Source organism: Dendrobates tinctorius, unplaced genomic scaffold (assembly GCF_039654945.1).
Source record: "Dendrobates tinctorius isolate UK_male_01 unplaced genomic scaffold, ASM3965494v1 ptg000060l, whole genome shotgun sequence".
Lineage (NCBI taxonomy): Eukaryota > Metazoa > Chordata > Amphibia > Anura > Dendrobatidae > Dendrobates > Dendrobates tinctorius.
Window position 1 is genome coordinate 61,805,221 of NW_027361728.1, and position 12,765 is coordinate 61,817,985.

Sequence of the window (12,765 nt, forward strand, 5' to 3'; positions counted from 1 at the left end):
TCCCAGTATATACAGCTCCCAGTACACCAGTATAATATACTATTCCAAGTATATACAGCTCCAAGTACACCAGTATAATATACAGCTCCCAGTATATACAGCTCCCAGTACACCAGTATAATATACCACTCCCAGTATATACAGCTCCCAGTACACCAGTATAATATGCAGCTCCCAGTATATACAGCTCCCAGTACACCAGTATAATATACCACTCCCAGTATACAGCTCCCAGTACACCAGTATAATATGCAGCTCCCAGTATATACAGCTCCCAGTACACCAGTATAATATACCACTCCCAGTATACAGCTCCCAGTACACCAGTATAATATACAGCTCCCAGTACACCAGTATGATATGCAGCTCCCAGTATATACAGCTCCCAGTACACCAGTATAATATACCACTCCCAGTATATACAGCTCCCAGTACACCAGTATAATATACCACTCCCAGTATATACTGCTCCCAGTACACCAGTATAATATACTATTCCCAGTATATACTGCTCCCAGTACACCAGTATAATATACTATTCCCAGTATATACAGCTCCCAGTACACCAGTATAATATACCACTCCCAGTATATACAGCTCCCAGTACACCAGTATAATATACTATTCCCAGTATATACTGCTCCCAGTACACCAGTATAATATACTATTCCCAGTATATACAGCTCCCAGTACACCAGTATGATATGCAGCTCCCAGTATATACAGCTCCCAGTACACCAGTATAATATACCACTCCCAGTATATACTGCTCCCAGTACACCAGTATAATATACCACTCCCAGTATATACAGCTCCCAGTACACCAGTATAATATACCACTCCCAGTATATACTGCTCCCAGGACACCAGTATAATATACCACTCCCAGTATATACAGCTCCCAGTACACCAGTATAATATACCACTCCCAGTATATACAGCTCCCAGTACACCAGTATAATATGCAGCTCCCAGTATATACAGCTCCCAGTACACCAGTATAATATACCACTCCCAGTATACAGCTCCCAGTACACCAGTATAATATGCAGCTCCCAGTATATACAGCTCCCAGTACACCAGTATAATATACCACTCCCAGTATACAGCTCCCAGTACACCAGTATAATATACAGCTCCCAGTACACCAGTATGATATGCAGCTCCCAGTATATACAGCTCCCAGTACACCAGTATAATATACCACTCCCAGTATATACAGCTCCCAGTACACCAGTATAATATACCACTCCCAGTATATACTGCTCCCAGTACACCAGTATAATATACTATTCCCAGTATATACTGCTCCCAGTACACCAGTATAATATACTATTCCCAGTATATACAGCTCCCAGTACACCAGTATAATATACCACTCCCAGTATATACAGCTCCCAGTACACCAGTATAATATACTATTCCCAGTATATACTGCTCCCAGTACACCAGTATAATATACTATTCCCAGTATATACAGCTCCCAGTACACCAGTATGATATGCAGCTCCCAGTATATACAGCTCCCAGTACACCAGTATAATATACCACTCCCAGTATATACTGCTCCCAGTACACCAGTATAATATACCACTCCCAGTATATACAGCTCCCAGTACACCAGTATAATATACCACTCCCAGTATATACTGCTCCCAGGACACCAGTATAATATACCACTCCCAGTATATACAGCTCCCAGTACACCAGTATAATATACCACTCTCAGTATATACTGCTCCCAGTACACCAGTATGATATGCAGCTCCCAGTATATACAGCTCCCAGTACACCAGTATAATATACCACTCCCAGTATATACAGCTCCCAGTACACCAGTATAATATACCACTCCCAGTATATACTGCTCCCAGTACACCAGTATAATATACCACTCCCAGTATATACAGCTCCCAGTACACCAGTATAATATACCACTCCCAGTATATACTGCTCCCAGTACACCAGTATGATATGCAGCTCCCAGTATATACAGCTCCCAGTACACCAGTATAATATACCACTCCCAGTATATACAGCTCCCAGAACACCAGTATAATATACTATTCCCAGTATATACAGCTCCCAGTACACCAGTATAATATACAGCTCCCAGTATATACAGCTCCCAGTACACCAGTATAATATACCACTCCCAGTATATACAGCTCCCAGTACACCAGTATAATATGCAGCTCCCAGTATATACAGCTCCCAGTACACCAGTATAATATACCACTCCCAGTATATGCAGCTCCCAGTACACCAGTATAATATACAGCTCCCAGTACACCAGTATGATATGCAGCTCCCAGTATATACTGCTCCCAGTACACCAGTATAATATACCACTCCCAGTATATACTGCTCCCAGTACACCAGTATAATATACTATTCCCAGTATATACTGCTCCCAGTACACCAGTATGATATACAGCTCCCAGTATATACAGCTCCCAGTACACCAGTATAATATGCAGCTCCCAGTATATACTGCTCCCAGTACACCAGTATAATATACCACTCCCAGTATATACTGCTCCCAGTACACCAGTATGATATACAGCTCCCAGTATATACTGCTCCCAGTATAATATACCACTCCCAGTATATACAGCTCCCAGTACACCAGTATAATATGCAGCTCCCAGTATATACTGCTCCCAGTACATCAGTATAATATACTATTCCCAGTATATACTGCTCCCAGTACACCAGTATGATATACAGCTCCCAGTATATACTGCTCCCAGTATAATATACCACTCCCAGTATATACAGCTCCCAGTACACCAGTATAATATGCAGCTCCCAGTATATACTGCTCCCAGTACACCAGTATAATATACTACTCCCAGTATATGCAGCTCCCAGTACACCAGTATAATATGCAGCTCCCAGTATATACAGCTCCCAGTACACCAGTATAATATACTATTCCCAGTATATACAGCTCCCAGTACACCAGTATAATATACCACTCCCAGTATATACAGCTCCCAGTACACCAGTATAATATTCAGCTCCCAGTATATACAGCTCCCAGTACAATATACCACTCCCAGTATATACAGCTCTCAGTACACCAGTATAATATACCATTCCCAGTATATACAGCTCCCAGTACACCAGTATAATATACCACTCCCAGTATATACAGCTCCCAGTACACCAGTATAATATACCACTCCCAGTATATACTGCTCCCAGTACACCAGTATGATATGCAGCTCCCAGTATATACAGCTCCCAGTACACCAGTATAATATACCACTCCCAGTATATACAGCTCCCAGTACACCAGTATAATATACTATTCCCAGTATATACAGCTCCCAGTACACCAGTATAATATACCACTCCCAGTATATACAGCTCCCAGTACACCAGTATAATATGCAGCTCCCAGTATATACAGCTCCCAGTACACCAGTATAATATGCAGCTCCCAGTATATACAGCTCCCAGTACACCAGTATAATATACCACTCCCAGTATATACAGCTCCCAGTACACCAGTATAATATACAGCTCCCAGTACACCAGTATGATATGCAGCTCCCAGTATATACAGCTCCCAGTACACCAGTATAATATACCACTCCCAGTATATACAGCTCCCAGTACACCAGTATAATATACCACTCCCAGTATATACTGCTCCCAGTACACCAGTATAATATACCACTCCCAGTATATACAGCTCCCAGTACACCAGTATAATATACCACTCCCAGTATATACTGCTCCCAGTACACCAGTATGATATGCAGCTCCCAGTATATACAGCTCCCAGTACACCAGTATAATATACCACTCCCAGTATATACAGCTCCCAGTACACCAGTATAATATACCACTCCCAGTATATACAGCTCCCAGTACACCAGTATAATATACTATTCCAAGTATATACAGCTCCAAGTACACCAGTATAATATACAGCTCCCAGTACACCAGTATAATATACCACTCCCAGTATATACAGCTCCCAGTACACCAGTATAATATGCAGCTCCCAGTATATACAGCTCCCAGTACACCAGTATAATATACCACTCCCAGTATACAGCTCCCAGTACACCAGTATAATATGCAGCTCCCAGTATATACAGCTCCCAGTACACCAGTATAATATACCACTCCCAGTATACAGCTCCCAGTACACCAGTATAATATACAGCTCCCAGTACACCAGTATGATATGCAGCTCCCAGTATATACAGCTCCCAGTACACCAGTATAATATACCACTCCCAGTATATACAGCTCCCAGTACACCAGTATAATATACCACTCCCAGTATATACTGCTCCCAGTACACCAGTATAATATACTATTCCCAGTATATACTGCTCCCAGTACACCAGTATAATATACTATTCCCAGTATATACAGCTCCCAGTACACCAGTATAATATACCACTCCCAGTATATACAGCTCCCAGTACACCAGTATAATATACTATTCCCAGTATATACTGCTCCCAGTACACCAGTATAATATACTATTCCCAGTATATACAGCTCCCAGTACACCAGTATGATATGCAGCTCCCAGTATATACAGCTCCCAGTACACCAGTATAATATACCACTCCCAGTATATACTGCTCCCAGTACACCAGTATAATATACCACTCCCAGTATATACAGCTCCCAGTACACCAGTATAATATACCACTCCCAGTATATACAGCTCCCAGAACACCAGTATAATATACTATTCCCAGTATATACTGCTCCCAGTACACCAGTATAATATGCAGCTCCCAGTATATACAGCTCCCAGTACACCAGTATAATATACCACTCCCAGTATACAGCTCCCAGTACACCAGTATAATATGCAGCTCCCAGTATATACAGCTCCCAGTACACCAGTATAATATACCACTCCCAGTATACAGCTCCCAGTACACCAGTATAATATACAGCTCCCAGTACACCAGTATGATATGCAGCTCCCAGTACACCAGTATAATATACCACTCCCAGTATATACAGCTCCCAGTACACCAGTATAATATACCACTCCCAGTATATACTGCTCCCAGTACACCAGTATAATATACTATTCCCAGTATATACTGCTCCCAGTACACCAGTATAATATACTATTCCCAGTATATACAGCTCCCAGTACACCAGTATAATATACCACTCCCAGTATATACAGCTCCCAGTACACCAGTATAATATACTATTCCCAGTATATACTGCTCCCAGTACACCAGTATAATATACTATTCCCAGTATATACAGCTCCCAGTACACCAGTATATCACTCCCAGTATATACAGCTCCCAGTACACCAGTATACTACTCCCAGTATATACAGCTCCCAGTACACCAGTATAATATACTATTCCCAGTATATACTGCTCCCAGTACACCAGTATAATATACCACTCCCAGTAAATACAGCTCCCAGTACACCAGTATAATATACCACTCCCAGTATATACAGCTCCCAGTACACCAGTATAATATGCAGCTCCCAGTATATACAGCTCCCAGTACACCAGTATAATATACCACTCCCAGTATATACAGCTCCCAGTACACCAGTATAATATACTATTCCCAGTATATACAGCTTCCAGTACACCAGTATAATATGCAGGTCCCAGTATATACAGCTCCCAGTACACCAGTATAATATACTACTCCCAGTATATACAGCTCCCAGTACACCAGTATAATATGCAGCTCCCAGTATATACAGCTCCCAGTACACCAGTATAATATACCGCTCCCAGTATATACAGCTCCCAGTACACCAGTATAATATACCGCTCCCAGTATATACAGCTCCCAGTACACCAGTATAATATACCGCTCCCAGTATATACAGCTCCCAGTACACCAGTATAATATGCCACTCCCAGTATATACAGCTCCCAGTACACCAGTATAATATGCCACTCCCAGTACACCAGTATACTACTCCCAGTATATACAGCTCCCAGTACACCAGTATAATATACTATTCCCAGTATATACTGCTCCCAGTACACCAGTATAATATGCAGCTCCCAGTATATACAGCTCCCAGTACACCAGTATAATATACCACTCCCAGTATATACAGCTCCCAGTACACCAGTATAATATACTACTCCCAGTATATACAGCTCCCAGTACACCAGTATAATATACCACTCCCAGTATATACAGCTCCCAGTACACCAGTATAATATGCAGCTCCCAGTATATACAGCTCACAGTACACCAGTATAATATGCAGCTCCCAGTATATACAGCTCCCAGTACACCAGTATAATATACCGCTCCCAGTATATACAGCTCCCAGTACACCAGTATAATATACCGCTCCCAGTATATACAGCTCCCAGTACACCAGTATAATATACCGCTCCCAGTATATACAGCTCCCAGTACACCAGTATAATATGCAGCTCCCAGTATATACAGCTCCCAGTACACCAGTATAATATGCAGCTCCCAGTATATACAGCTCCCAGTACACCAGTATAATATACCGCTCACAGTATATACAGCTCCCAGTACACTAGTATAATATACTATTCCCAGTATATACAGCTCCCAGTACACCAGTATAATATACCGCTCCCAGTATATACAGCTCCCAGTACACCAGTATAATATACCGCTCCCAGTATATACAGCTCCCAGTACACCAGTATAATATACCACTCCCAGTATATACAGCTCCCAGTACACCAGTATAATATACCGCTCCCAGTATATACAGCTCCCAGTACACCAGTATAATATACTATTCCCAGTATATACAGCTCCCAGTACACCAGTATAATATACCGCTCCCAGTATATACAGCTCCCAGTACACCAGTATAATATACTACTCCCAGTATATACAGCTCCCAGTACACCAGTATAATATACCACTCCCAGTATATACAGCTCCCAGTACACCAGTATAATATGCAGCTCCCAGTATATACAGCTCACAGTACACCAGTATAATATGCAGCTCCCAGTATATACAGCTCCCAGTACACCAGTATAATATACCGCTCCCAGTATATACAGCTCCCAGTACACCAGTATAATATGCAGCTCCCAGTATATACAGCTCCCAGTACACCAGTATAATATACCGCTCCCAGTATATACAGCTCCCAGTACACCAGTATAATATGCAGCTCCCAGTATATACAGCTCACAGTACACCAGTATAATATGCAGCTCCCAGTATATACAGCTCCCAGTACACCAGTATAATATACTATTCCCAGTATATACAGCTCCCAGTACACCAGTATAATATGCAGCTCCCAGTATATACAGCTCCCAGTACACCAGTATAATATACCGCTCCCAGTATATACAGCTCCCAGTACACCAGTATAATATACCACTCCCAGTATATACAGCTCCCAGTACACCAGTATAATATACTATTCCCAGTATATAAAGCTCCCAGTACACCAGTATAATATACCGCTCCCAGTATATACAGCTCCCAGTACACCAGTATAATATACCACTCCCAGTATATACAGCTCCCAGAACACCAGTATAATATACTATTCCCAGTATATACTGCTCCCAGTACACCAGTATAATATGCAGCTCCCAGTATATACAGCTCCCAGTACACCAGTATAATATACCACTCCCAGTATACAGCTCCCAGTACACCAGTATAATATACCACTCCCAGTATATACTGCTCCCAGTACACCAGTATAATATACTATTCCCAGTATATACAGCTCCCAGTACACCAGTATAATATACCGCTCCCAGTATATACAGCTCCCAGTACACCAGTATAATATACCACTCCCAGTATATACAGCTCCCAGTACACCAGTATAATATACCGCTCCCAGTATATACAGCTCCCAGTACACCAGTATAATATGCAGCTCCCAGTATATACAGCTCCCAGTACACCAGTATAATATACCACTCCCAGTATATACAGCTCCCAGTACACCAGTATAATATACTATTCCCAGTATATACAGCTCCCAGTACACCAGTATGAAGCTCACAGGACATCACTATAATTCTATCACTAGCTCCCAGTCTCCTCATGCTGCCACCGCGGCCGCGCACTATTTCGCATGCTGACACTGCGGCGGATGGATCTGCACGCTGCCGTCTGCTCTCCGCCTGACTTGTTCGTTGCAGATACGTTTCCTCGTCACAGTAATGGCGGCTGTTCCTCACATCTCCGCTCCCGCCGCCCCCTCTCGCCCAAACGATGGCATTCTCATCGGTGACCGGCTGTACTCCGAAGTCTACCTCACCATTGATAACTCCATTATCCCCGAGGAGCGGCTGTCGCCCACACCCTCCATGTTGGACGGCCTGGACCTAAACTCGGAGACCGACCTCCGCATTCTGGGCTGCGAGCTCATCCAGTCGGCCGGCATTTTACTTCGAATGCCTCAGGTACCGGGATGCCGGGCCCGGCGGTGTCAGGTCTGGGCCGGGGGCGCACAAGATGGCGGCTTCTCTCACGTCTTCTTCCTCCTCTCCTCAGGTGGCCATGGCGACCGGGCAGGTGCTGTTCCACCGCTTCTTCTTCTCCAAGTCGTTTGTGAAGCACAGCTTTGAGGTGAGGACGGTCTGGTGAGCATGGTGGTGACTAGGCCTGTAGCTGGCTGCCCACACTAGGAGAGGACAGGCCCCGGCACACTGTGCCCTTGTGCTGTCAGGATGTGGCCATAGTCTGTGGCCCTGGGGTGTGGAGGTCGCAGAGCGCCGCGCTCGGCTGCTGTCAGCGCCGTAGGCTACCTGGAGTAGGGGATCGGCCGGTGAGGCAAGGGGCACACACGTCTGACTGGGGGGTCCCACAACTGGGAACCCCCTTATCTAACCGCTATTATGTGGACAGGTGATCATTTATAGCAGATACCCCTGTGTCCACACCAAGCAGCAATGCTGGAGCTTGTAATTATAGATCTTAATGGTGTGCCCTTCTGTAAATGTAAGAAACTGGAATCGTAGTGTTAGGGTGTGTGAAAACAAAAGACCTGCGGTTTTTCTGCAGTTTTCCCCTGCGGTTTCACACCTGCCATGGAGCAGGTGCCAAACTGCAGTGGAATCCGCACAAAGAATTGACATGCTGCGGATTTGAAACCGCGGAAAATTCCGCAGTGTCTGCTCTGCGGTTTTCATTTTACATAGGTTATAATGGTACTGTACACTGCTGCGGATCCGCAGGACCAAAACCGCTGCGGATTCGCAGCAGAATCCGCAGCGTGTGCACATACCCTTACCGGTCTGTTGGAGGGGATCAGACTATGGAGCAGCTATTACCTCATCTTCAGGAGAAACTGTAGAACACAGAGGTCTAAGGGCCCCGTCACACATAGCGACGCACCAGTGATCCCGACAACGATATGACCTTGTCAGGATCGCTGGTGTGTCGCTACATGATCGCTGGTGAGCTGCCAAACGTTCGTCACTTAGTTACCCGCTGTATATGTTAGAAACCAGCGCGCTGGTGCAGGGAGCTGGTAACCAAGGTACACATCAGGTTTCTAAGCACCGCGTGGCGCTTAGAAACCCGATGTTTACATTGGTTACCAGCTCCAGCGATCAAAAAAAATGTCCAGGACGATCAGCGATACCCAGCAGGGGGGCCGGTCGCTGATAAGTGTCACACACAGCGATATCGCTGTTGTGTCACAAAACTTGTCACTCAGCAGCGATCTCGCTAGCGAGATTGCTGTGTGTGACGTGGGCTTAAATCAACTTTGACCCTTGCTATCAGTATGATCAGCAGAATAGGGAACTTTATATCCTCATTAGAATAAAGCGGCCTCTGCGCCATCCATTTCCAATGCGGCTGCCAAGGTCTTTTCTGGCAGTTCATAAAAAAAATTAAAGGGAATCTTGTCACCTCATTTTTGGCCTATGAGATGCGGCCACCGCCATCAGGGGCTTATCTACAGTATTCTGTAATGCTGTAGAAGCCCCCGATGTAACCTGAAAGATAAGAAAAATGAGTTAGATTATACTCACCTGTTAAGGGCAGAGTAAAGTACTGCAGTGAGCAGGCGCCGGACCTCTCTGACCTTTCCCTGCGCCTGCACACTGGGAAGACAACAGGGCAGATAAAGTATGCCTGCGCAGGAGCCGCGGCAGAAGTAAGAAGGAGGACATCATCGCTAGAAGATGGGAGGCGCCGGACCGGACCCCCGGGTGAGTATAATTTTAACACGTTTTTCTTATCTTTCAGGTTACATTGGGGGCTTATTCCAAACAAAGGAGATTACCAGATAATAACCCTAACCTTATATTTAAATTTTTAAGTAGACACTTTGAACATGAAACCAAAAATTCTACTTAAGAAAAAGAACTCCAAAAATAAGTAATTATCAAATATATCATTTTTATTTAGTCACAAAGACACCAACATGATTTAAAATTAAAAGACAATAAAAAAAATTCCTACAGAGGAATTGGAACAACATGCACTTTACGCTTTTCTTGTATTAATCATGATAAATTTGGCCATGCAATAATGATTGTTAATATGGGTTCCTGATATGGTAAAAAGCAGATTGATAATTGATTTATGTGCATTATGCACTGCATTTTATATTAAGACAACTATATAAATATTTTTTTCTCTGCTTTTTAAATCCCCTTTTTTGTGGATTAAAACCCTTTGTTGTTTACTGTGCATGTTGATCTGCTTCCTCTGTAGGAATTGTTTTTGTCTTTTATTTTTAAATCATGTTGGTGTCTTTGTGACTAAATAAAAATTATATATTTGATAATTACTTATTTTTGGAGTTCTTTTTCTTACATACATCGGGGGCTTATCTACAGCATTCTGTAATGATGGCGGTGGCCGCATCTCATAGGCCAAAAATGAGGTGACAGATTCCCTTTAATGGAGCAGTTGTCGGACGTCCAACCTGCCTCGCTATTATGTAGCGGGGATAAGACTTCTCCATTCTCGTGATCAGCAGTGGTCAGACCCCCCCCCCCCCCCGAACAACAAGTTACCACCTATCCTGTCATAACTCCTTTTAACCGGACCACTCTTTCAAATTATATTTGTCCATTCTTCATATCTTAACAGTCATTGAATTGTCCAAATCAAAGAAGAGGGATCTTTTACTTTACGGGTCCATCTGGCTTACATTATGTCCATTTTTAGAACAGAGTTCTGCATGATATGCTTTTTTTTCCATCAGTTCTAAAAACAGACTTGGGTAGAACTTTTTTGTTTCTGTCCAAAAACCTGATGCATTACAGAATCCAGAAAACCAGTGTGCGATGTCTGTTTCTCAGAACTGACGCGGAGTCCAGATACAAGTGTGAGCGACGCCTTTTAGAATTATTTCATTGTGGGTAAATACTGTGACAGATTTAGTACAGAACCCCCCCCCCCCCCCCCCCATCCTGGTGATCAGATGGCATCTCAGCGATCATACTCTTCAAAATCTAGAAATTATCTCCTTCCCAGTGGATAGGTGAAGACTTCCAGCACTACCCTTTAGGGTCCTGTGTAGATGCCAAATAGAGAATGAGACATTGGTACATTGCCATAAGCTCAATATCATGATATAGGGGTGCTCCAGCTAAACACAACTGTGCTTCTACAGTCTAGGACTGTGCAATCACCAGAAGTGAGACTCTTTAACTTTTATGTTAGATGGATGGTCAGGTAAAAAAAAAAAAATGTTTACATGTGTAGATAAATGTGGATCTTTCTAACGTACTTGTATTTGTAAGTGTCCCGATCTCCAGGCGCATATGTCTTATTCTAATGACTAGGACAGGTATAGGCATACTAGTCTTTGAAATGTAAAGCTGTCTGCAACTATATCTTCTCTCTGTTGCTTCATTCCTGAGCAATTGGCATTTGTCACTTTCAAATGGTGTGACCAGTGCTCTGGGCGTGAGTGAGCACTTCCTTTGTTTCTCTGCCTAGCACCCACCCCTTTAGTGTATTTGGCCCACTGATTACCTTGCCTGATGCCACACAGACAGTGGGAGATCAGTCACAAGTGGGGCACTTAGTACCTCATTTGCATATCAATGAAAATACTAATTACATGGGATTGAGGCATTAGATAGAAGATATAAAGGTGTCAATGGATTTATTTTGAAGACCAGCATGTCCATTTAGGTGGTTTGGGGCTTGATTTTACTGACCAACTCCCTTTCATAGCTTACGTCCCATACAGATATATGGGATTTCCTGACAAGACATGAGAATGTAATGATTGTTATTTATTATTATCCAGCATGTTTCCAGCTCTGAGTACAGCGGATTGACCAACTTTTCCTGTGCAGCTTTTCATAGACCTGTGCTTTCAGACGTTGAGTTGATATATGGTACTCTCATCAAATTGGCTTCTTTTCAGATTGTTGCAATGGCTTGTATCAACCTCGCTTCCAAAATCGAAGAATCTCCCAGACGAATTAGAGATGTGATAAATGTCTTTCATCACCTGCGCCAGTTAAGAGCAAAACGGTATGTTTCTATATGTGGCTTGTCTGAGCAATTCCTTCAATTCTGCAGATTGTGATGTTTCCATTTATTGGTGGCTGGAGAGTTTTAACTTACAAAAGTGGTGCACAAGGGACCATTCTTGCTTTTTTTTTTTTTTGTTTTTTGTTTTTTTATTTCACCCTGGATGCAGGATCATTACTTGTGAAGAGCCTGTATTTGAAAAGTACGATTTCTTGTGTCATGATATTTTCATTCCCATTGGTCATGCATAGTTCTCGATGACATTACATCTTGGTGCTCTTATTTTCTATTGCCTCTTCCATA

General features: G+C 43.2%; 1 protein-coding gene across 2 annotated transcripts in view; it reads left to right on the forward strand.

Annotated features, from left to right (window-relative positions):
- The first annotated feature begins 8,047 nt into the window (after positions 1 to 8,047).
- The window catches only part of CCNL1 (cyclin L1), a 44,254-nt gene continuing 39,536 nt past the window's right edge, over positions 8,048 to 12,765 (forward strand). Inside the window, exons 1-3 of one of the 2 annotated variants that reach the window (XM_073578999.1) lie at positions 8,048 to 8,414; positions 8,506 to 8,580; positions 12,353 to 12,462. In XM_073578999.1, the coding sequence (XP_073435100.1) occupies positions 8,172 to 8,414; positions 8,506 to 8,580; positions 12,353 to 12,462 (428 nt within the window). In that variant the 5' untranslated portion in view covers positions 8,048 to 8,171. The remainder of the gene's footprint in view (positions 8,415 to 8,505; positions 8,581 to 12,352; positions 12,463 to 12,765) is intronic. The other variant, XM_073578998.1, reaches the window with a different exon arrangement.